Here is a 25,575-nt window from a genome sequence, read left to right on the forward strand (position 1 = left end):
CATTTTTGATGAGATAGATAGTAGTATAGGTAAATCTTTATTTGCAGATGATGGTGCTCTATGGATTCGGGGACATAATCTGGTTTATTTACAGAAAAAGATGCAGGCTGCCATTTTGAAAGTGGAAGGTTGGGCTAATAAATGGGGTTTTAGGATGTCAATTGCAAAGACTCAAGTAATTTGCTTTTATAGAAGACATAAGGAAGTTACGTTGAATCTTTATAAACATAAACTTGAACAAGTGAAAACAGTGAAGTTTTTAGGTGTCATCTTTGATGAAAGCTTAACTTGGAAACATCAAATAGAATCAGTTCAAAATAAATGTAAAAAAGTGAATAATTTGTTAAGATGTCTCTCAGGACAGGAATGGGGAGCTTCAAGAAGTGCACTGTTGGGAGTTTATCAGGCGCTCATGAGATCTATTATGGATTATGGGAGTATAGCATATATGGCAGCTGCTGACAGTCATTTGAGAAAACTTGATAGTGAGCAAACACAAGCATTGAGGATTTGTTGTGGAGCTTTCAGAACATCGTCTTTAGCTGCTTTACAAGTAGAAACTGGTGAGCTTCCTTTAAGATTAAGAAGGTTGAAATTAATGTACATGTACTGGGTGAACCTACAAGGACATAAGGGTGATCATCCAACTAAGATGGTGCTGAAGGAATGTTGGGAACATCATAAATTAAATTGTAATAGTTTTGGATGGATTGGGGAAATAAAGGCAAAACAGCTTGGTTTAACTATGCTCCAGTATAGTGCTACAGTTCCTCAATCTGAAATTCCTCCATGGTTATTTTTAACTCCAGAAGTTGATCTTCAATTAAATGAAATTCTTAAAAAGGGAAAGACTCCAGAATGGGTTGTAGTTAATAGATATTTTGAAAGATATAAAGACAACATAATTATATATACAGATGGATCTAAAGATCCAAATAGTGGTAGAACTGGAGCAGCAGTGAATATCCCACACCATAAAGTCTTGATTAAGAGGAGAACAGCTGACCATTTAGCTGTTTTTACAGTTGAATTATCAGCCATCATATTGGCCTTAGAATGGTTGCTTGATAATGATACTAGGGAAGTAAGTACATTTATCATAGCATCAGATAGTCAAGCAGCATTATTAAGTATTAAATCTGGTAAATCTAGCAGATTAGATTTGATATTAAGAATATATCAATTATTACTTTATCTTCATAACAATAAATGCTTGGTTCAATTTGTCTGGATTCCTGCTCATGTAGGTATAGAAGGAAATGAGGAAGTAGATATTTTAGCTAAGCAGGCCTTGAGATCAGATATTGTTCATCTGAATATCCCTTTGAGTAAAAATGAGGGTAAATCTATTATTCAAAAAGAAATTATTAAGATTTGGCAGGAGATATGGGATAACCATGATAATGGGAGACAACTATATACAATTCAAAAGAGTGTGGGAGATAGTAATTATCTGAGTGGAAGGCGGAAAGAGGAAGTAGTTATGTCTCGACTTAGAATTGGACATTCTGGACTTAATAGTTCGCTCTTTAAAATAGGAAAGCATGAAAATGGGGCTTGTAATTATTGCAATCAGGTGGAAACAGTGGAGCATGTCTTGTTAGAATGTGATAAATACTCAGAGGAACGTCAGATTTTAAAGTCGTTACTAAGCAGAAAGAATATAGGACTGTCTATGATTAGTCTATTAGATAATAAATCAAGTTATGTTAGAAATCTCTTATTTAGGTTCTTAAATAACACTGGGTTAATGAGTCGTATTTAGGATATGAACAAGTATTTGTGTGTATGCCAGTGCATGCTCATGCATTAATTCAGGTATTAATGAGTGTGTTAGGATGTGAATTTGCACATCCTACACATCATTGAGGTGGATGTAATTCCCTCTGAGATCTCTGATGACCACACTCCAGTCTGGTAGGTGGCGGTAAATGCACCTTAAGTTGGATGCCAGCCGCCAATAAAAAACAAAAGAAGAAGAAGAAGAACGCCACAGTGAATCTGCCTTCCAATGATTCCACAAGCGTAAATCTAAAAACATCTCTCTTTCCATCAGCTTTACACGCAAAGCTAATATGAGCAATCAGAATAAAGATGGATGCCTGTGATTCCCTTGCGTTTTCTTTCAGTCAGTTCAGGATAAATCTGTCTGCATGGAACGAAGTTTTGACCACACTGACCCCCTCTGAAATGAGCCGTGACATTCCTGCCGCCCACAAATAAAACCAGAAGACGACGACGACACTATTCCTATTGACAACATGGTAAAAAGTCTGACATCACATTATTTTTCTCATTTTGACATGTACCTGTAGCTTATATGGGCTACTGTTAGTATGTACAAGTAGCAGCAAAAATCCACCAGAACAGTGATTATCAGACTAAAAGATTATCCTTCTCATGTTTCCCTTTAGCATGGCTATTGATGTGGATGAGGTGGAATGTGTGGTTTTTATTATTTTAATTTGAAAAACTTTCAAAAAACTGGATTGTTGTATTTATTTGTACCCCTCTTCACCCATTTTCACTTTGTGCCTCATCTCTCCCCCCAATTTCCCCATAAAAAATCCCTATGGCACATTTTACTTTTTAATTCTTCCTACTGGTAGCAATTACAATTTGGCACTTAAAATATAAATACAGTCATTCTTTTTCTTTTTTTTTTTTTCAAAAATATACTTAAGCATATTAATAACAGTAATACACCAGAGTCCAGTGATAATTTGAGGTGAAACTTTGGTCTCCAGATTACCTACTGGACTACAAAACGCTGGTCATTGTATGGAGGAAAAATAAATTACACTTTTTTTTAAATGATTAAATAAATATGTTATAAATAAATAAATATTTGAGACGGTTTATAAATAACTTTAAAAAAAAGCAACTTTATGACTTTGCAACATGCTTAAACTCCCTTTAAAACAGCCCTGATAACTGACAAATCATAGATTTAGCTCAGTTCCCATGAGGTTACAGCTTAATGCCACTGTTTGAGGTCGTCAACGTCTCTAACCGAGAACACTTTATTAAACTATTGAAGCTGATGTCGAACAGTGTCCCTTTGGCCCCCATTTTTGTGGCAAAAAGGACCCAACCTGTGGCTGCAGTGGTGACAAAGTGGCCTAAAGTCAAAAGTGCAACGTGACTGGCATGGACCCACCCTCCCTTGCGTCAGGAATGATATGCAGGAGATGTGACTGAGGATGATATGCTACGGTTTTGATTTCTGCATGCCAACAGCAGAGAGCCAAACTTGATTTACTCCACGTGTGCTACGTTTACCATCATTACCGCTCTCCAAATCTCCCAATCTTTTCTTTTTATCCTGTTTCCCCCCCCTTTCAAACTCTGCTCGGTTAAGACGGCTTCTACAATATGATTCGATACAATTCCATAGGATTGTGTGCAAAATGCTTTTTAGGCATACAGTAATAAACATACGAGCCACAACATTAGACTTAAGTGCTTGTGATGAGGTATGAACACCGGTCAGAAAGGAAACCGTTGACCTGCCTTCATGCCATCAATGGTTCCTCTCTGATGACGGTTGCATCTCTGATGTTTAGAATATTACATGTTAAAAAAAAAAAAACATGAATGAAATGCAAGTAATATCTAACTTGATAATGCCGTATGGCAATGACTTCTTCCACCAAAAATGAAGACCTCTGTTGGACAACAGCGAAGCATAAAGCATCATATTTAGAAGAATACAGCGTCTTGCAAAACACTTTGTCATACCTGAACCAATCAATGCATGTCATTGGGATTTTATGAGACAGACCAGCACAATGGTAGTAAAGTTCAGTGCAACTAACCGACTTCCAAAGTCATCTAATCAATCAATACTTTTCACCTGTGACTCATTTTGTCTCAGTATAAACATGACTTTACTCCTGTGGATGTAGAGGCGCTGCAGTGATCCTCAGCTGAGGTGGGAAGATCTGCCCACATGATGAGGAGTCATGCCCACCACAAATTTGTGATTTCTGGAATCTTTGCAATAATTAAGCCACAAGAAGTTCTAAACTCAACGCATGTGAGGGACACAGCAAATATTTGGAATAGGCTGATCTGGACAAATGAGATCAAAATTGAAATTTCTGGTCTATATAAAAAAATTATATCAACCTGAAAACATCATCCTCACTGTGAAACAGAGTGGTGGCACCATCATGCTGTGGAGACAGTTTTCCTTAGTAGGACCAGCAAAGCTGGTCAGAGTTGATAAGAAGATGGATGGAGCTAGTTCCAGTTCAAACCTGGAAGAAAGCCTGTTAGAGGCTGTAAATCTTTTAAACCTGTCAAAAAAATACCAATTTTTACTCCCTTCACAGTTGGGTATTACTTTGTGTTGGTGTATCACATAAAATCCCTCCAAAAAGGCATTTAAGTTTGTGTTCAAACAAGATTTCAAATTGTGAAAAACTTTAAGAGACACGAGTACTTCTGCAAGGCACTGCCTTCGTACATTTATATGAAACTTGATGCTCTTAAGAAAGTTTTAACCTGATGTTTGACAAATAAAGATAACTTCAAATTCTCCTCAGACTTTCCTCACTTCCATTCACAATTCACTTTCACTGAGTCTCTAATTAGGTACCTGTACTGTTTTAGACAGCCCACGCTTGAATGGATGGATGACAGTGAAGGGTCCAGTGTGCTAACATGAGGATGAGGCCTTCATCTGTCTCCAGTCTGAACTTCATTTACAGAGGCAGGTCTGTGCTGTTGTGGCGAGTCTTTCTGGAAGTCCCATCATCCCTGGGCAGCGCTTTCTGCAGGTTGGACATGGCAGCGGTCTTCTTCAGGTCAATTACGGCGTAGCACTCGCTGCGTCTGGGTACCGGCGGGCCACATTGTTTGGGTGGTAGGCGCTGGTGCTGTGGCTGGCCACCCCCGCTGCCAAGGGCTTGGCGGGGAGGTTCTTCCTCCAGGTCCACCTGGATGTAATTCAGCTGCCGCGATGGAGGCATGTGACCGTGCTCGCAACCTCCGACCCCTGAACGTGATCGCCTTCGGAAATCAAAGCTAAATATTCGCCCCGCGCTGTCTGGTCGACACGCCCGAGGATGCGGGGGGCAGGGGTGCCGGAGCCGGGGCGGCTGCACCTGCTCTGTGTTGACATAGTTCTGAAGGGCGTCTCGGTGGATACCCCGACTGTCCTGGTGGTACCCGTTGGGCGTTCCTGGGCCTTCTGAGAACTCGTACTCGTCAAAGTCATCCTCCTCTTCTTCATATTCGTCCTCATCTTGATCTTCATCGTCCTCCTCCTGCTCATCGTCCCGCTGCAAAGCACTGTACTCCCACACAGGTGGCAGTGAGGGCAGGTTTTCGTAGTTGAGAAGAGCTGTCCGGCGGTGGCCTCCGCCCATGCCCCTCTCACAGGCGTAGCCCTGAGGCGGCAGGGATGAAGGGCCGTGGCCATGTGAGTGCAACAGTGAGTGTGAGTGGCTATCCCCAGTGCTGCTGCTGCTGCTCGAGCCCACAGACTGCGACACGCTGCTGGGGCTCAGGCGCTGCTTTCGGCCGCTCCGCAGGCCGTTGATGTTCTCGTAGGTGAGCTCGCCGCTCTGGGAGCTGTCTGGGTGCTCGTGGCTCGGATGCCGGTGCATGTGGTGATGGAAATGGTGATAGGAGTGGGAGTTGCACAAGTGCATCCCAGGCTCGTCCCCCTCCGTCTCTGAACCTGTAGCACCCTCTGCTGGCTGAAGGTTGTGAGGATTGTGCCCGAGCCTCTCCCTCTCCATGAGATGGCGCTGAGCTGGAGTGGGCCCCAACATGAACTTGACCTCCTGCGAGGACGGCTGTAGGAACACCTGGGGGTCTTTGCGCTCCTCAAGCGGACAGCATCTCATGTTGGACTGTGGGTTCCCTTGGCCTCCGACCGGCATGGCTCCACGTGTCGTTTCGGGCAAAGCGCTAGGCCGCACCTCAGGCAGAGAGTGCACACAGTGGCGCATGGAAAGATCTCCGTCCATACTCACAGTATTCACATAGGTGTGAGTCTGTTGGGAAATACAGACAGGTTCGAGCTTGGGATTCAAAGGAAATATGCTATGAGGTGCAAACAGGACTTACCTGGTCTTCCAAAGCCATGAGGCTGTGTCCATGGTCATCAAGAGATGGTTGGGAGGAATCCCCTCTGATGGGATAACCTGGATATCCGTTTGGAAATGACTGGACGGGAAAAGCTGGAGCTATAGACAATACAGACCAAGAGAAACCAGGAAGGTGACAGTCAATCAACTCAAAATATTTGGCTAGATTTATTATTTTCTTTACAGTACTTAAAATGGATGGTTATTTCAACAAGCACTTAAGGCATTTGACTGCATTTGTAAAAAAAAAAAAAAGAGAAAAAAAAGATATATAATAATATAATAATTGTGTTGATATTAATGAAAACATTCTAAATGTGGGAAGGGAGTTGGGGAGATACAGGGTGTTTGTGAATCTTTAAAAAGCTTTAAACTAATGCACCCAAAATTAAGGCCTTAAAATGTATTAAATTCATTTTTGAAAAACTAAGTTGGTCTTTGATATATTAATCACAGGTCTTAAATGTTGTCTTGGCAGGACTACTTAATCTAAAATATATTCTAAGCATTATTTTTTGTCACTTGCCAAGCATTGAGGCTACCAGTATATCACTACTTGCATACTCTTAGCTAGCTAGCTGTTTTGCATCCATCATAGGTAAGCACAAATTTTTCGCCACTTGGCTGGACAAAGTTAATACATTTCTGTGGAGTTACAGGTAATGGTAATGGTCCCTAAAAGGTCTTAAAATGTTTTAAATTTAAGTTAGTGAAACCTACAGAAATTCTGAACTACTGAAGAAGATTTCACCACAAAGATTAATTCTGAGAAGGTGAAAAGAAACTGTGAAAATTACAGTAAATTGACTTTAAGAAAACTATAAATTAGTAATGCAGAAGATGTCTGATTTAAAGAGCATAAAAACTTGTGGTTTCTTTCTTTCACCACTTGAGGGCAGTAGAGGAGCAGCTTCTAAATCAGGGGTTTCCAAAGTGAATCCTCAAGGGCTGGTCTCCCGCATGTTTTAGTTCTTTCCCGGGGTCAACACACTTGAATTAAATGATGGTTCATTAACAGGCATCTGAAGAACTTTATGGCATATAGAAGAGTTAGTTTAACCATTTCAATTAGCTCTGTTGGAACAGAAACGCGTCTAAAAGTGACAGGACACCTGCCCTTACTGGACACCATGGCTTATCCAAGTATGTCAATAAAAAAAAAAGTGGAAAGAAAAAAGTTGTACCAGCAACAGGGAAAACTGCAGTCTTGAGAAGATTGTCAAGCAAAATCTATTCAAGAATTTGTGGAAGCTTCACAAGGAGTAGACTTCAGGAAGAGCGGCACAGAATCTACATTGCTTGAAGTCCATTGTGTCATTACTGTGATGGTTTGGGGTGACATATCATCTGCTGGTACACTGTATTTTCTGAAGTCCACAATCAATGCAGCCGTCTACCAGAGACTTCTAGAGCACTTCATGCTTCCCTCTGTTGACATGCTGTATGAAGATGCTGATTTCATTTTCCAGCAGGTCGTGGCGCTTGCCCACACTGCCAAAGGCAACAAAAGCTGACTCAATGTTCTTGATTGGCCAGTAAATGCCCCTGACCTTGAACCCCACAGAGAATCACCAGACCCAACAAGGCAGGTGACAAAGTAATCTGGGCTTCCATTGCAGCTCAGCAGGCGATCATGGCATCTCCGTGAGATGGGCTGCATTGACACAATGATTCAAGGAAGAGGAGGAGAACCGAATATTGAGTGCATAAAAATGAACACATTTTTGCTTGGAATTAAGATTTGAAAAAAGGTTATTGTTGGTTGTCCAGATACTTTGTTGTGGAAAAAGTGAAGATTTAACAAGCTTTGTTTAGCTTAAAAGTAGGGACTACAGTAGTTGTCTACAATAATCACTACTAAGCCTTCTGCATTGCATTTTAAGGTGTCAAGGACAAATCTATGTGAATAAATGTATATTTAACCTGTTTCAATCACTTAAATATGAGATGCTTGTTAGGAAGGATAACCTTGTTTTTTTTTTTGTTTTTTTGTAAATCATTCAACTCTTAAATTTTAAATTGATTGAAGCTTGCAGAAATCATATCAATGCATTGCTGCATGCAAGTTTGGAAGGCATTGCATGAGCAGGTGTGACTCACTGTTGGGAGTCTGTGGTGTCCGAGACATGTCCATCTCTGGCGTGTGGCCACTTCGACTCATCATCATTGACTCCTCCACCACATTGATGCTGTTGCATTGCATCAGCTCCTGGAGCAGGTTGAAGATCTCTTCAGCCCGGGAACACTTGAATGCAAAGATTCCTGGTTTAAACACAAACAAAACATGGCATGTAAGAGGAATTTAAGGGATAAAACAAGGTCCAGGCATAGCATGGTAAGTTTATTTATATGGCCTCAGAGGTTCACGCAAAATGAAGAGGGAGAAAATTACATTAAAAACAACAGGCCAACAATTCTGCACATTAACCCCGTTGAGTCTAGATGACCCATAACCATTAATAGACCAGCAGTACAGCAACAATTTTGCAAGAGAAACACCAAAAAACTCATTTATTGCCCTTCAAGATCATTGACATGCCTAGCACTTATGCAAAATACATTAAAATGTATTAATGGCACATTGAAAAACAACCTTAGAAAATAAATTACACTGGAACATTTTTATCCATTTACAAAGAGTAATTACTCTTAACAACTCCTCAAAATGGGAAAGACAAGAGTACATGAAATTCAGCAATGCTGTTGTGTGTTCAAATAGTTAAAAAAATATATTGGTCATCTGAAAAGACCTATCTCTACAACTAGAGAGAAATACCTATACGGTAATACTTTATTTGAAGGGGGGTGAATAAGACTGACATGACACTGTCATAAACATGACATAACACCTGTCATGAACATGAATAAGCCTTCATGAATATTTATGACTGTTGTCATAAAGCATCATTCGGTAAATTATGACACTTTTAATACAAAGTTGACATTATTCAAAATGTCTTTGTTATGACAACTTGACATTAACCAAGAAATCATTACTGATGTAATTTTTTTTATAAAAGTATTACTGATTGCACTTTAAAAATGAGGTAACTTTATGTTATTAAAGGTAAAGTTTAAACAGTAATGATTTCTTGGTTAATGTCAAGCTGTCATAACAAAGACATTTTGAATAATGTCAACTTTGTATTAAAAGTGTCATAATTTACCGAATGACGCTTTATGACAACAGTCATAAATATTCATGAAGGCTTATTGAGGTTCATAACAGGTGTTATGTCATGTTTATGACAGTGTCATGTCAGTCTTATTCACCCCCTTTCAAATAAAGTGTTACCTACATATATATATATATATATATATATATATATATATATATATATATATATATATATATATATATATATATATAGCTCACTGTTACATTACAGAAACATCTTGCGGTCAACAATAATACCATACTATACATAAAAACTGAGAAAGTGCTGCCCACCCTGCCCTGTCTGACAGCGGCGGCCGCTCTCAAAGGAAAACAGGTTGGAGTCGTAGCCGTAGCGTCGCAGGCAGAGGTATGGCCACCGGATGGCGTCTCTTTTGCGTGTGTGAAGAATGAGCTCAGTCTGGGTGAGCTCCATGATCCCAGAGCCGAGCTCGTTGCCTTCATCATCAACATTGATGACCTGAAAGACGGTGAAACACAATAACATCACGAGACGTATGGAAACAACAAAAATAAAGCATGAAAAAAAATAATAAATACAACAATGGTATACACTAAGCATGTTTTTTTAGATTGCATTTATGCAAGCGTGTTGCAAGGTTTTTCTTTTTTTTTTCTTCCTTGCCTCTTAAGAAAATTATTCCATTCTTGTTTGATGCAAAAAAAAAAAAATTATCTTTTATGTGTCATAATTAAAGATGCATCAATCCATCAGCCAATAACTGAAATCAAACAGTTTTCTCCTTGATTAATTTGATTGTTACTAAACTCAGAATAAAGTGCATGTAGTAAGTTGATGTGTTTACCGACCCAGTTTCAGTTCAGATGTATAAAAAAAAACTGAAAAAAAATAAATAAATAAAACTTTGGCACATTTTTGATACAAAAAACAAGATTATAATCAGTGTCTCATTTCATGCTGTTAAGTATTACATCTATTGTTCTGTGGTGTTAAAGCTTTTTTTAAATACTTGTTTTAATAATTCATTTAAATGCAGAAGAAATAAAATGACAAGCTGTTCAACACGTGTGGAAAGTCAAGAAGTTTTGACAAAAACTTTTTTTCTACAAAAAAAACAAAAAAAAAACCAGAAGTTCTAGTTTTCTGATCCATCTTTATGGGACCAGGGATAGAAAAACATGTGATAACAGGTTGATTTGGAGAAGAAATCATTTGTCTATAAAAGATTTAATTTAGGAATCTAGTTCATTTGTTAACTTTTTCTATTTAGCTGTGAATGTTCTGTAAACTGTGTGCTGCTGTCAGTCTTGCCCAAAATTCTTGCGTAAAAACTATTTTTAATCTCAGTGGGATTTTCCTGGTGAAATAAAGGTTAATAAAAATAAGAATTTCACAGAAATGGAGAAAAAACATATACAGGACTAGAGGTTTTAGAGGCTGGCTACGTCCAACAACATGGGCCAGAACTGCAATAACAGCACAGCAAAGGATTTGCATCCTAAAAGTTTTAAAACGGAGACCTTAAATTTGGTGAGATGGTTGTCTCGGATGGGGTCTCTGTACAGACAGCTCCAGCAGCTCCCCATAGCTTCAGCAGGCCAGCTGAAACCTGTCGACAGTGAAAGTTTACGAGCAGGCCTTCTCAAATTCATCAGCTTTAAGCTGCACATGCATACAAATGGACAACAGAGACAAAATAATGTGCCCCGTCACACATTTGGCCTCAAGTTTCTTACTCAGTCCAGGCCATCGGTGTAAAGGGATTCACGTCTCAATCCCAGGATCTTCTACTGGGCAGCTGCTTCACGAGCCAGTAAGCCTCCTGCGTGGACATCTTCGAGAGAGGATGACGGCTCTGTCCCCTGAAACAAAGACGGGGACCAAGACACTGAGATTCAGGGAATAGATTTACAGATGTGGTTATAAATTTACATGCATTCAATCAATCAAAATGACTACAAGTCATTTTACACTTCTAACAACATATTTTAAATGTTTTTTTTTTCCTCTAGGTGGAACAAATAAACAGACTGCAACATTGATTTTTTATTTTTTTTAGGATCTTTTTCTGTTGGAACAGTAAATTATGTCTAAAATTCAACAATTAATATCTTAATTACAAGTGAATTTGAAGAATTTGGGTGTAATTTGCATTGTATCCACGCCACAGGAAGCAAAATAGCCCCACACCATAACGCTCTGACCACCCTGGTTGACAACAGTGTTTGTAGATTTGAAAGCCTCATCTTTACTGTCATTTTGGATAGAAAGCTCAATAATAGTTTCCTCTAACCAAAAGCAATTTCTCTGGAGAAATTTTGTTTGTCAACTTTTTCAGCTTGTGGCTGTTAGCTTTGAACAAGTTTGCCTCTCAATCTGTGGCAACTTGAAACCATCGCCGTGGACACTGGCGTTCTAGCATCTTCCAGTTGTTGGTGCTTTTTTTCCTTGAACATCCTAACCAAATTATCTTCATCTGAGAGTGATAGTTTGTTTCAAAAGATTGAAAGTTGGAAAAAAAAAAAAAAAAGAACCCTCCAACTGGACAACAATCCCAAACAAAAATCAATTCGGGCCTTAAGAAGAGTTTAAAAACACAATAAGTCTATGTAAACGTCTGGTCAGATAATCATGATACTCAGACTAAATAACACTGGAAGGAGTCCATAGTATCTGAAGAATGTTTCCCTTATTAAAAGCTAATAAATGCAGACTATGCAATTACCCCACCAATAACACTTGGCAATGCTCCTAGTGTAACTCTTCCCAGGTAGGATAGCAAATATGTCTGCTATTTAGCATAATGGGCACTTAAACATTATTTAGGTATACAGCTTGGCTAAAGTAGATGTGTCCAAATCCATGTAGCAAATTAAGCGTCAAGAAAAAGAAAAATTTTAAGAAAAATAAACCAGTATGAGAAAATGTCAACAAAAATCTAATAATTCATCATTAATCCATTCATTTTGGTTTTTGATTGTTTTGTTTCTTTTACTTACTGTCAGAAGAGTTGCCCATTAGAAATCAATTTTACTACTTTTTGAACTTCTAGGCCAATAATAAATTCAGGTTGAACAAGATGTGAGGTTATCAGACAGAGAATTGGTAAAAGGATTTACAAGGCACTAGAAATGCTACTTGGGAGCTTTTTTATTTACAACATGAATGAAAAAAAAAAAAACACGTTTAAATTCACATTCTGCACCTTAAATATTAAGAAGTCCTAAATTTTGTCCGAGTAAGTCCAGACGCCAAAAAAAAAAGAAAAAAAAAAGTAATGATATGGTTTTATACCACACTCTGAAAATCTAGAACTAATTTCAGCCTCGTGTTTCATAATTTGTAGGAATAGTACATTAGATTATATTTCATATAACCAGCAGCAGCTGCTTATATGTGATGGAAGCAAAACAGCAACCTAGAGTACCTAAAACATTTGATTGAAGTTAAAAACTACAAATAATAATAATAATAATAATAATAATACAATTTAAATTTAAATAAATGTGATAAATATGAACAAAAAAAATAACTTTTTTTGGCAGATCTGTAAAACAAACATGCAAATAATAATCTTTGACCTACTAACTAAAAGGCAATTGCACCGCTTTCTTAAACTGCAGAAAACTTTACATTCAGGCGGAATCATGGTTCTTACACTGGGTCTAGTTAAAATGCCGAAAAGAAAAGCACTATTATTTTTACCAATGGGATAGCAGTACCAATGTTTACAAACAGCACTTTAAAGCATTTTCCTTTAGTGTACGACATTCTATCCTTTATTTTTCTAAAATCCAAGTTTCATAGATCTTGTGACGGATCTAACTGTATATAAAGACCTGATTACTACACAAGCAGTTAAAGTTGTGTTAGAATAACTCAAAAACAACTCTTAAAAATGTAATTCTCAAATAAAAAATGCATGATAGTATCCGAGCTTGACCACATAATAGCAGAAGTCCCAGCATCATTACAAACCAGAGGATCTCAGAGTACTATCTGCTTTTTCAATCATTTATTTTCCTTAATATTAGCTTCAACTCCATACAGTGCATCTGCTCATATAAATTATGCACTAATGAACCAGGTTTTGATCAGTGTAAGTCAAGAATAATCTGACAAAAGCTCGAAAATCCCGAAAGAAGCAAAAATACAGCAGGAAAAATCCTGCGATTAGGGTCGTACAGTGAGTTCTGAGAGTTCCCAGTCCAGCTATGCTTCCTCAGGTCAGGCAGGATAATAATAATAAATAAAAAATAAAAAAAAATCCATCAACCAGCAGCTGAGTTTGGCAGCTGATCAAACAAACATTCACACGTATAATCTCTGTTGTCGCTTTACATGTTAGTATTAATATTACTGTTATCATTGTAGCCTACATCAGCAGCACCGCACTATGCTCCTGCTCTAACCTGGGCCTCCACATCTGACTGGAGACACACAGCTGCATTCACTCACTGCGAGCAGGCTAATCAGCTAAAGCTACACATCCAACACACAGGCACAGCCAGGGGAATCTGCTGAAAAGAATACAATGATGGAGAGAAGGAAAAAAAATCACAACCTTTCTGATCCAATTAGCCAGCCCGAATCGGAACCATCTTTTTCCATGTAATAATTTAAAGAACGCCCCCCTTCCCCCTCCTCTGAATGAGCAGATTCAAGCCCAGCAGAATGAGCCACCACACGGCTCACTGACCGCCGCTGCTGCTGCTGCTGCTGCTGCTGCTGAGGCTACAATAGCAATAACACACACCAGGCAACGGGAAAGTGGAGAACGACAGCGATGGGTTGCTACTCACATGTCTGCCACGGTTTTTTTATTATTTTTTTTTTTATTAATATATATCAGGTTTAATGCGAAACGAGCAGCGAGACTGCGGTGCGTTATCGGCGGCGGCTGCTGCTGCTGATGGTGGTTGGTAGCGGGATGTGGCACTCTTGCACGGCAGAGTCTCTGCTGAATGATGCGCTGAGAACAGAGAAAATGTTATTTTTTCCTTCCTATTACGCCCCCCCTACTGCAGCACGGGCCTCCCTGCCTGTGTGACATTTCCCAAGCAGCTGGGGTGAGAGTTCACAGCCAGACAACGACGCTGAGAGGAGCGGAAAGAAGGTAAGAAACGCCGGAGGACCACGGAGGAAAAGGTGTGTCTTGGAGGAGGGGCTCATAGTTCAACGAGTGGACTGGGAACTCTGGAGCATCCCTGACTTTTTTTTATGCATGCACACTAGCAAGTTGTTGTTTGTGAATAAGATGGAGGTTGTTTTTTTTTTTCTTGAAGAAATTGGGATGTAGAGTAAAAATAGGAAATAGAAATATTCTTTATTGTCCCTCAGTGGGGAAGTTTCTGTGCAACAACAGCAAACTGATTCATATAAATACAGAACGTCAAATGTATAAAAACAGAATTAAGTGTCTTATAATGACACCATTCCAACATTCTTACTGCATAATTATAGAAAATAAACAAGATTGAGTAACTGAGTAGGTTCATTTAAAAATGTCCAAAATCTCCATGTGTATTTGTGCATTAAAAATACTAATTATTGACAATAGTGTGGAATGCAAATAGAACAGACAATAGAAAACAAATCAAAAGCAAAATAATGAGCTGGAATCAATGCATGAAGTTTTGTAGGATAAAAAACAAAAACTACAGTCTTCTCGTTCACTTTTACACATTGTCTTACTTTACAAGCAGAAAACCTGCATAACTTTCCAGTGGAAATGTTTTTTTTTTTTTTTGTGTCATGCATTTTTTTCCACACACCTCTCCTTTGTCTGGACTGGGAGAAGAATGGCCACCCACACTTGACTTATGCAGCAAGACGATGATACAAAGCACATATGAAGTCCATCTCTGAATGAACTTAAGAAAAAGGTTGTGCTGTAGCCTAGTCAAAGAACAGCTTAGATCTGGTTGAAGAAGGACGCTCATGTTCAAAATGCCTCAAATGGAGGCTGAATTGAAACAATCCTGCTAAGAAAAGTGACTTAAAATTATTAAGCAGAGATGCGAAAGACTCCTTGCCGGTTATTCGAAACATTTGCTTTTTTACTGTATTAGATAAAATCAGCATTTAAAAACTACTTTTTGTATTTCCTCAAGTTATCTTTACTTGATGTAAAAATGTGTCCAATGTTTTGAGTCAATGAAGTTTGACAAAATTCAAAAACATAAGAAACCTGTAAATGAGAGGTTATTTCTTCACAGCTCTGTATTTATTTGCACTTACAGGGTCGCACAGTGATTTCTGAGAGTTCCCAGTTTTTGCATCTCATTACATCAGCCACATATATCTAATCTAAGAGACTTTGCAGTTTCTTAGATTATATTTGAATGTATTAATTGCAAAGAACTCTAGTGTTTTGCTAATAGTGCTCTGCCTAGTCACTCGGAATAAAAAGGGACTGATTTTGTACGTGTAGCTGGAAAATGGATGTATGATTCTGTGTCCTTTCTCCATCCCTTTTAACTACTTACATTCACACTGCTGCACGCTTGCATAACCATAACAATCCCCAGAACCAGAACCAAACACTTTAAAGCAGCATTCAGTTTTTTATGCTCCTCTATTTTTGAACAAACTTCCAGAAAACTGCATAACTGCTGAACTAAATCAAGGCTAAACTTGGTTTTGTTTTGAGCTGCCTTTAATTTATATTGGAAAATAGATTTATTCTGACCTGTATTTGAACTTTTCATGACTTCTCTTTTCTGTCGTTATGTTTCGTTTTTGTTCTTTTGCTAATTGTATTTTTATTATTAAGTAAAGCACTTTGAAGTGCCTTATGATGTGCTATACAAATGACTTGACTACCTAGCAAGTTTGCTTAATGCTATAGCACTAGAGCTATAAACACTAAAAACAACTAAATTGATTCATTGATTCAATTCATTTATTCTGGTGCAGACTGTTAACGAGGCTTGTTTGCTAGAGCAACTGTATGGAAAACATGGACATCTAGTTGTTTTACAGTGCCATCATTTATATTTTTACTTTACATTACTAAAATAATATTAATTATAGTAATATCAGAAAGTATTGCTACTTTTGCTTGAGTGAAATTTCTGGATGCATCACTGAATGAAGAACAAACATGTTTTAACTAAAAATGCATCAGACACAGAAACATACCTAAATATATTGAAGTGAGACTTCTTGTTTGTAAACGAGCTTTGTCTGCTGTGCTTTAGTCTTTAAAATACCAGAATTTACACATAATTGTATTTTTGTCTGTTTGATTGCATCATATTGAAATATTAAATCAGATATTCTCCTAGACTTCTTATGAAATGCGTTTTTACTCTTAGTTTTGTACTTTTTTGGATGGTAACTTACTTACATTAAAATATAAAATAAAAATATGTTGAAGTAGTTATACCTTCTTCGGCTAATGTATTAATTGACCTCTCTATAAAGCCTTTTTAAACAGAGCGTGATGATGTTCCCAGATTTAGGTTTTTCCGAGGTTAATTGAACGGGGCACAAAAAGTCTCTTTGTGGTGCAGAGGTGGGGAGCCATCTTAAACGTTTTGTAATCTCAGCAAATAAATAAATAAATATAATACAACAGACGTGATTAGGCAATTTTAAATTAGCATCAGAACACGGAAAGGTACTGTTTGACCCGTGGACAATTTCGGAGTTATTGAATACGCTTATTATTTTAACAACTGTACGTTAGGTTTTGTTTTTGCAGCCAATAGTTGATCAGAACGTGGTGACGTTACGCTGTTTGCCTTCTTTCTCCCTACGTTCTGTAAGGTAGGGAGTGTCGGACAATAGCCTTCACCTTCAGAAACCACACAGTTTACGTAAACGACTGCATACAGCTTTCTTACATTACTAGTTACTTGCTTGTTGAGCTCAGGCACGCTGACGGTAAGACACAAATTGCTCTGAATTTCGAGGCCACTTTAAAATGGTTTTAGTCATCTCTCTCGACCACTTTCGAGTTAAATGAGGTTAGAATATAAATTGTCTTAACAGAATGTTTTATTAGTCACGTGCTTTATTTGTTTTATATGCTCTGTAAAACTCTACTGCGCAGGAAAAAAACGTTACTGTAATGACATTTATGTCAGCATAGCGGATCTAAATTTGATTACACGGTGATTTGCATGTTCTGTAAAGGTAAAATAAGAATAAGACAAAAACAAAAACACGCACAATAAGATTATGTTATTGGGCCGTTTTTCAAGAAGAATATGATATTCTCTATAGATAGATATGATCTCCCTTAGATCAGGAAATGGACACCTACTTTTACTTTACTTTTTACTAACCCTGCAAAAGCTAGTTGTCACAGAAAAAGTTCCCCTATCCAGACTGTCTGATGAACAGTGACTAAATTGATACATTCATATTTGTGCTAATTCAGCCAGAAATGTATTTTTTGTAAAAAAAAACCAAACAAACAAACAAACATGGACATACTTAGAAAAAACATTTATTTTACTTCCCTTCTTTCTTACTTATATTTAAAGGGATGCTTTATGTCACAATTAAATGTGACATAGACAGTACCCCCCATAATTAAATGTTTCAGATCATTGATAATCATAACATCTGATAAACATAAACAGAGTAAATGCAAAAAGCAGAGTTCATCCGGTTAGATGCTGCATAAAGCATAATCTGGACAGGTCGCTGTTCTGTCACACGGCAACATAGAGACACCCAGAACAAACAGCTGTGCACATACACACTCCTCACAACCACATGTTTTGGAACTGTGAGAGGACAACTACCCAGAGAGACCCCACACATGCACAGAGAGAACATGCAGACTCCATCCTGAATGACCAGAATTGAAACTCTCAACCTTCCTTCTACATTGCAGCAGTACTGACCTCTGATGCATTTCAGAAAAAGAACATCACAATAACATGCAAACTAGCAGGTGATTGTGTAAACATCTGGGGATACTTTGCTATTTTAGAAACCATGAATTCTGTTCTTAGTAAAAAAATTTAAAAAAAAGTTCAGATGGAGTTCATGGTCTTTAGCCCATGTATACACCCTTGGATTTGCAGCAGGATAATGATTCAAACACATCACAACAAGTGATTTTCATGACTGAAAAACTAGACAAAATTAGGGTTTCAGAGAAGCCTAGTTGAAGTTTGGACATGATGTTGTGGTATAACCTCTGGCCATTCATGCTCAAAAATCCTGCTGTGTGGCTGAATTGAACTGAATTCTTGTGCAATTACTTTGTTTTTCTTTTTACATGGGACAAGATTAGTTTTTTCCCTTAATAAGTGAAATCACCCTTTAACAACTACTTTTGTATTTAGTCGCATTAGTTGAGTGATAATAAAATGTTCTTGTTAATGTGAAAGTTGTGACAAAAAAAGAAAAAAAAATCTGAAGATATTTGTCTGGGAGCAAATACTTTTCACCGTATTGTATAATTCCTGCGACCTTTCTTTATCGGAATCAGTCATAAACTCATCTGGTCTTGTTTCAGACCATGTCTCTGCCAATGATTGGGTTCACGGCCCTGCCCCACGTCGGAGGGATTCTTGGTGGCTTCATCAGACGCAGGGAGGTCTACACCTGGTACGCAAGCCTGAAGAAACCCTCATGGTGCCCACCGAACGGAGCGTTCCCTGTGGTGTGGACGAGTCTTTACACAGGGATGGGGTAAATTATACACAACATTAAGTTCAGCCTTAAAGAGAACCTGTCCTTTTCGTACTTAATTCAGGAATTGTTTTCATGTTTTCAAAATGAAAAGCGCAGGACCAGGAGCTGATATATCGTCAGCTCTCAGTGTAAGTGTATGGCTTTATTGCTCTGTTATCATTCCTGCAGTACAAGTTATTTTTACACATGCTAAGGAGGAACAAAAATAAAAAGTGTTGCAGAGTGCATGTAGGTGGATTTTCAAACTTGAATATACTGATGAATGCATGGATGGTTTAGTATTTCAAAACTGAATATACTTTGTAAATGTATTTTTCAGTGTAACATCTGAGATTTTACTGTTTTCTTTCCTTTCTGCTTTTGAAACAATATATTTTGAACCTAAAAATACATAAGTATTGAAAATAAAAAAAAACATTGCATCAAACTAATTGTTGTAATAGCTGATGAAACTGTAATCTCTAGTAATATTTTATCTTTACTGTTTAGCAATTAATAGCGATACCAAGCAAAATATTTTGGATTCAACAATTATAATGCTATTAATATAATATTGCCATGGAAAATAATTAGACTTTTGAGTCTATTTGCAGATGCAGCTGCTACCACTTTGGCTCCAAGGAACATTTTCCTTCTTTAGGTTTTAAAAAATATTTTTCTTTTGTGCTGTACTCACTTATGAAGAAAGAAAAATCTTCTCTTTTGTCCATTATTATTATTATTATTATTATTATTATTATTATTATTATTATTATTATTTTATTTGTATTTTTCCATGCAGGTATGGATCCTACCTAATTTGGAAAGAGCTTGGGGGTTTCACTGAGGATGCAGTGGTTCCGATGGGACTTTATGGGCTGCAGCTCGCTCTGAATTGGGCATCAGTTCCTCTTTTCTTCGGTGCACACAGCCAAAAATGGGTAGGCTTTAAAACGTAGAGGTCTCTTTTAGTGTTATTTTAAAATTCTAGAAGTGAATTTTACTATTGCAAATTGTCTGATTAAATGTGTTTTATGTTCACATTTTAGGGTCTAATTGAGATTGTGCTTCTGGATGGGGCGATTGGAGCCACCATGTTGTCTTGGTATCCCATTAACCGCACCGCCTCTCTGCTCTTAGCGCCATATCTGGCTTGGATGTGTTACACCACCGCCATCCGTTACTGTATATGGAGAGACAACCCTGATAAAAAAGAGTAGAGTACAGTTTACAGTATTTTTCTAGGTCATTCCTGTACAACAAATCAGCATGTGTAACCTAAAAAATAATTAGTTTTTTCTACCAAATTACATGATACTCTGATTCTAAAAGCAATGATTGATGGGGGTTTTTTCTGTGTGGTAAGGGCAGCTATGAGGTAGTCAGCTTCTAAAAACTATTATTATGGTATTATTGAGAAAATTAACTATGTACCTCCAGCTGTTAATCAATTTTATTTACTTATTTAATCCTGTTCTGTCACTGGGCACAGGACAGGATACACCAAGGACAGGTCACACTCACCTTCACACACACACAGGAGCAGCTTAGAAACTTTGTAAATTTCTTAGAAGCTATCTAATTAAATCAGATCGTTTTTATTTTGAGTAATGTGTAGGCTAATTTGAACTTAAACTACGAATGTCCAAAATTATTGAGTAACAGAAACCTTGTATCTAACAGGCTACGTTGTAACTGCTTTGGAATGCTCTTCTTTCTGTGTAATTTACATGTTTGTTTCTGCAAAGTTTCTTCTGGTAATACTCTTGACCAGCAACTTGTGCTTTTTGTTTTTTAGCCCCAGAAAAATTTAATAAACTGAAGTGCCTGGACAAGAGACATTTGCTAAAAGGCTTTTGTCTCATCTCTGTACTCTTTTCAGTCATGAATTATTGAATAAAACCGTGCCACATAAAGTTTACAAGTGGACCAATTTTATTTGTTGAAAAAAATTACATCCCCTGATGTTTGTGTATAGCCTGTTATCCAGGAGAAAACTTCTTAAATAGAAAATAAATGCACTTCCCTTGTCTTTTGAAGAGCTTTCACCCCTCCCCCACATGATGAAAAAATTTCAAAAAACAAGAAAAGTTCAGTTGCTTTTTCATTCATATTTTAGATTACCTAAAAATAATTTGTTTGTAGATGCCACAGGAGTGACGAATTGTTGATATGCTGGCTGTTTATGAAAATGCAGGCATATTACCAAAATTAATCAGATATATAACTATGAGCTACATGTTGCATAAAGTCATTTAGTCATTGTGAGCCATGAATTTCTCAAGTCTATGATTCACATCCATATTGTGAATGGCAGAAACCAAGATTCATTGAAGATAAATCTTTTGGATTAATGTGAACAAAAAAAAATTTGAAAAAGCACTTTGACTTCAGGCCAAGTGATTTATTTGATAAACTAAAATTAAAGTAGTGCAAAATTGTTCGCTGAATGGAAAATGATACAGAGTTTAAGTTTTTTTTATAAGTTAAAATCTGAAAAGTGATGTAATTCACTAGCCACAACCAACCGTGGTTACAGAAAAACCTGTGGAGTCAGAAAAATCACTTAGAACCTGTCTGACAAGTCTAAAACACAAAGGTCCACTTGAAAACAATTAAAGAGAGAAACAAAGTAATCCATAATCAATCTGGAAAGGTTTACGAAACCTCTGGGAGTCCTGCCCTATTTATTTTTAATTATGTCAGTTTTGGTCCTCCATAGATTAGCTTCAGGCTCCTGCAGTAAATAATTTTCTGTATTTTGACTTTCAAGTAGTCATTGCTGTTCTCTGACAAATACCATGTCTGTCTATATTTTTAGAGAATACTTGACTGCTTAAAAGTTTCAAAACAGTAAACCATGTTAAATATGTTGAAATGTTAATGATTTAAACATCAGGGACACGCTGGGGTTGTATCACAGCTGCAGCTAAGAGTCAACGCCATTCATGTAAGAAGGGAGGGAACTATCTTGAGCCTTTAGCAATCTTTGTTGTCTTAACGTTTCCGCCGACTGAAAAGCCAACGGGAAACTTGTAGTAGTAACAGGCTGAGCAGGAAAAGTGTTAGCTTCTGTCATTTTTGACCCTCGCTCTCTCAGTGTTATATGTTTTAGACTTCCTGACTGTAGGTAGATTTGTATCCTCCCGACCAGCCGTTGGCCACAGCGCCGTCACGTCGTTTGGGAGGCTGATCGTGGGAGGGACTGAGGAGTGACCGCGGCGATAAGGCTGCCCTGCCCTTTAAAAGCAGCTATATCACAGGACTATCAGCATGCTAGAGACTGCGTGTCTGTAGTCTGCTGTTGTTTTTAGCTTTTATATATACAGCATATCAACTATCCGGACTGAGAGAATGGTAAGTGTTTCAAACAAACTCATGATCAGAGCAGACACACGATGAGTGACATTATTTTTCTGGAACTTTGACCTTTGTGTGTCTTAAGTAATATTACAACAAAGGAAATGCGCGTTAGCTCTTTTTTTTGTTTACATGCCGTACAACCTGCCAAAACACTCATTATTCCTACAGTTCCACGAAATATCCATAATTTTTTTTATATTAATTAAGCAGATTATTTTTGAGTATTCTGGAGAACTGTCAGTTTGGACACGCCTTACACCGCGCAAGTTACGAAACAAGGCATACAAGTTTACAGTTCAAATACAGTACTAGATTCAAAAGCTGATCCTGCAATTTTAACTTCTGTACTGAATCTGGTCATGTAGATTGGATATTAGTTAAATATTTGAATGGTTACCCATGTACCCACATGGAGTTACCACCAGCAGGACGTGTAGGCCCTTGGCCTTCAAACAGCAGCTGGAGGTTGAATAACAAATACAAAATGATAGTTGAACATTGTTGTTTGTGAAGAACAATCAAATCATATTCAAAAACACAGCATGTCTTTTGCACTTTCTGCAACAATTATTTTATCCTGAACGGTTTCTATTCGATTTCCAGACAGACAAAAGTGTGTCGGTGTTTCAAATCCACTTTTATTGTGGTTTTCATTTCTGAATTACATTGTCAGCCTAGAATGGTCTCAAAACCTTGGAAGACTTGGACATAGAAAAACATGGGAAAAAAAACATCCAACCTTGTAGATGATTTTGTAGGTTAACTTTGGAAATGAAAATATGTTTTCAAATATTTTTTTTCTTGTTTTTGCAAGGTAGGTAGATGTAATATAATGTAAAATTATGTTGTATTTTGTGCAAGTGTGGCACAAAAGTCCACACGTTCTAGACATTGTGTTGATCACATGTGCATAAGTTGTGGGAACTTATGCACATGTTTTGAAACATTTCATACACAAAGATTGAACAACATGGTTCATTCTCTTAGTTTGCGTAAAAATAGAGAAAAAAAGTCAACATTTTTACATTTGTTTTTGTTTGAAATAGAGATATTGTAATATTACAGTCACACTTAAAAACACAGTTTAGTTATCAGCTACTTATACATTTTAGTCTTTCATTCATGACTTGTCCAATGACCTTGTCAATTAGAGGTCAGCTGTGCTTTTACCCTGAAAAATGCTTTTTTTTTTTTTTTTTTTTGCCTGCCTCTTCAGAGTTTATGAAAGTTATTGTATAACATGGTAGTTAATATCTGCAGCTTTAGCAGGGTAAACTGTTACAACTTGCTCTTATCTCAGACCATGTGGCTGCCCATGATTGGGATGACGGCGTTGCCACACGTCGGTGGTTTCTATGGTGGCTTCATTACACGCAAAGAGGTAAAAAACTGGTACCCAACCCTGAACAAACCCTCATGGCGCCCACCAAACGCAGCATTCCCTGTGGTGTGGACTTGCCTGTACACTGGAATGGGGTAAGTGGGACTCTAGATGACTCATACAGCCATTCTGCTCTAGAGTGAGTTTATTTTTTTGAATGTTTTCTTTTATGCAGGTATGGCTCCTACCTGATCTGGAAAGAGCTTGGAGGTTTCACTGAAGATGCTGTGGTTCCACTGGGGCTTTATGGGCTGCAGCTCGCTCTGAACTGGGCCTGGACTCCCATTTTCTTTGGTGCACACAAGCTGAAATGGGTATGTTTTTGTTTGTTTTTTTTCACTCAAACAGGTTACCTAATGCATGTAGAGGATGATCAATGTTTGAAATCCAGTCCAGTCAATGAGATGCCCTCCCCCTGTGTAATTCAGGCCCTGGTGGAGATCGTGTTTCTCACGGGGACGGTTGGAGCCACCATGGTGTCTTGGTATTCCATCAGCCACACCGCCACCCTGCTCCTCGCTCCCTATCTGTCCTGGCTGTGCCTCGCCACAGCCCTCAACTACTGCATATGGAGAGATAACCCGGAGAAAAAGGAAGAGTAGAGCGCATTGCAGTGTGTTTATTTCCATTGCTAAATCTTGACTCGTCACGATAAAATTCCTTTGCAGAAATGACAGATCAGTTTCACAGCTGCTTTTTTTTTGAGTTTATGATTCAGCTTTTGTCTATCAGTTTGACGAGGACCTGTCTACATGTTATTAGTAAATAACACCCAATTGTTCTGCAGACCACCGTGCTCTTCAATCTAACTCTTAAAAATGTGCACTATTCCTGTCAAACTAATGAACAAATTAAGGTATAGTACATTCTGATCAAAGCTTTCGAGTATCCAGATTAACTCAGGATCCACATTGGAACCGAGTTGTGGTATATTTCTGTGCTTCCTTTGCTAAACATTTTTTCCGGTCGTGCTTTTCCGATTAACATTTATGCGTGTAAAAGTTTGGTGTTCTAATTTGCATGTTTTTCCATTTGTAAATAAAATGGGTTTTTTTTTTAAGCAAACCAGAGCAACTTTTTTTTTAAAAGACAGACGTAAGAAGACTTTGTTCATAAAATCTCTTTCTGTTTAAAATGGGCTGCTGTAGATCCTGTTTCTAACGTGGCGTCAGCCTGGTGTTCACTGCTGTGAGAATAAGAGGAGTTGCAGCTTCAACATGTAGCTGATTAGGCTTTGCATAATTCACAAATGCATATTTCAACTAATTTAAATGAGTTAAATTTAATTCTCTTTAAACATGCTGACATCCATTTTAATTTTACTTGCATAAAATGTACTCACTGTCGTAAAATGGCATTTTCTCATTTGTAAATGAGATTTTGTAAGCAAACTTTTGAAGAGTCCTTCCTTAAAAACAAGAAGATTGTCCCAGTAGATCACAGCCCAAACATAAATAATCACAAACACTATTTCTGCAAAAGGAGTTGAACTTTCTTTGGTTGTAAATATAAACATTAAAAGATCTATAAAGCAAAGAGTGCATATACCTTTGACATGTTATAAACACATTTCAGTCCATCACATAATGCTAAATCTGGACATGGATAGTGAGATTCTCACAGCATGATAACCTTGAGTAAAATAAACGCCACGGTCTTAAAACGTTGTACAGAAAAATTATGACATGACGGGATTGCTTTTCCCAACTGTAGCTTTAAGGCAGTGGTTCTTAACCTGGGTTCGATCGAACCCCAGGGGTTCGATGAGTCGGTCTCGGGTCGTGATGACGCCCCGCTTTGCTGCAGAGGATCACGTTACATTGCTTAGCCAATCAGAGCTGCGGAGGAGCACTGATTGAAGGAGTTCCACTCTCAGCATGGATTTGAACTTGTGCCTTTGAGCAAAACTCAGTTTTTATCAAATTTTATAGCTTCTAAATCTGCTCCTTAT

The 25,575-nt window shown here is 37.8% G+C and overlaps 3 protein-coding genes across 5 annotated transcripts; 2 read left to right on the forward strand and 1 right to left on the reverse strand.

The window, feature by feature from the left end:
- Positions 1–1,992: 1,992 nt before the first annotated feature.
- frs3 (fibroblast growth factor receptor substrate 3) lies at positions 1,993–14,754 on the reverse strand. The gene is made up of 5 exons (XM_088005658.1): positions 10,762–14,754; positions 9,553–9,739; positions 8,202–8,363; positions 6,082–6,200; positions 1,993–6,008 (listed from the first exon to the last, which is right to left on the reverse strand). The coding sequence occupies exons 1-5, from the start codon at positions 10,909–10,911 to the stop codon at positions 4,710–4,712; spliced, it is 1,917 nt and encodes a 638-aa protein (XP_087861784.1). The 5' UTR covers positions 10,912–14,754; the 3' UTR covers positions 1,993–4,709.
- Positions 14,755–16,844: 2,090 nt separating this feature from the next.
- LOC106914926 (translocator protein-like) lies at positions 16,845–20,796 on the forward strand. 3 transcript variants are annotated; one of them, XM_014982141.2, is made up of 4 exons: positions 16,845–16,865; positions 18,723–18,898; positions 19,683–19,821; positions 19,930–20,796. In XM_014982141.2, the coding sequence occupies exons 2-4, from the start codon at positions 18,726–18,728 to the stop codon at positions 20,098–20,100; spliced, it is 483 nt and encodes a 160-aa protein (XP_014837627.2). In that variant the 5' UTR covers positions 16,845–16,865; positions 18,723–18,725; the 3' UTR covers positions 20,101–20,796. The 3 variants fall into 3 exon arrangements, with proteins under 3 accessions (XP_014837627.2, XP_014837625.2, XP_014837623.2); XM_014982139.2 differs by lacking the exon at positions 16,845–16,865 and adding an exon at positions 16,872–17,014; XM_014982137.2 differs by lacking the exon at positions 16,845–16,865 and adding an exon at positions 17,001–17,131.
- Positions 20,797–21,888: 1,092 nt separating this feature from the next.
- Positions 21,889–24,689, forward strand: LOC106914922 (translocator protein-like). The gene is made up of 4 exons (XM_014982132.2): positions 21,889–22,237; positions 23,544–23,719; positions 23,800–23,938; positions 24,053–24,689. Exons 1-4 carry the CDS (start codon positions 22,235–22,237, stop codon positions 24,224–24,226), a joined length of 492 nt encoding a protein of 163 aa, XP_014837618.1. The 5' UTR covers positions 21,889–22,234; the 3' UTR covers positions 24,227–24,689.
- Positions 24,690–25,575: the final 886 nt, after the last annotated feature.

This window comes from Poecilia mexicana, unplaced genomic scaffold, assembly GCF_051168715.1.
Source record: "Poecilia mexicana isolate PSO_F unplaced genomic scaffold, ASM5116871v1 scaffold_5, whole genome shotgun sequence".
Classification (NCBI taxonomy): domain Eukaryota; kingdom Metazoa; phylum Chordata; class Actinopteri; order Cyprinodontiformes; family Poeciliidae; genus Poecilia; species Poecilia mexicana.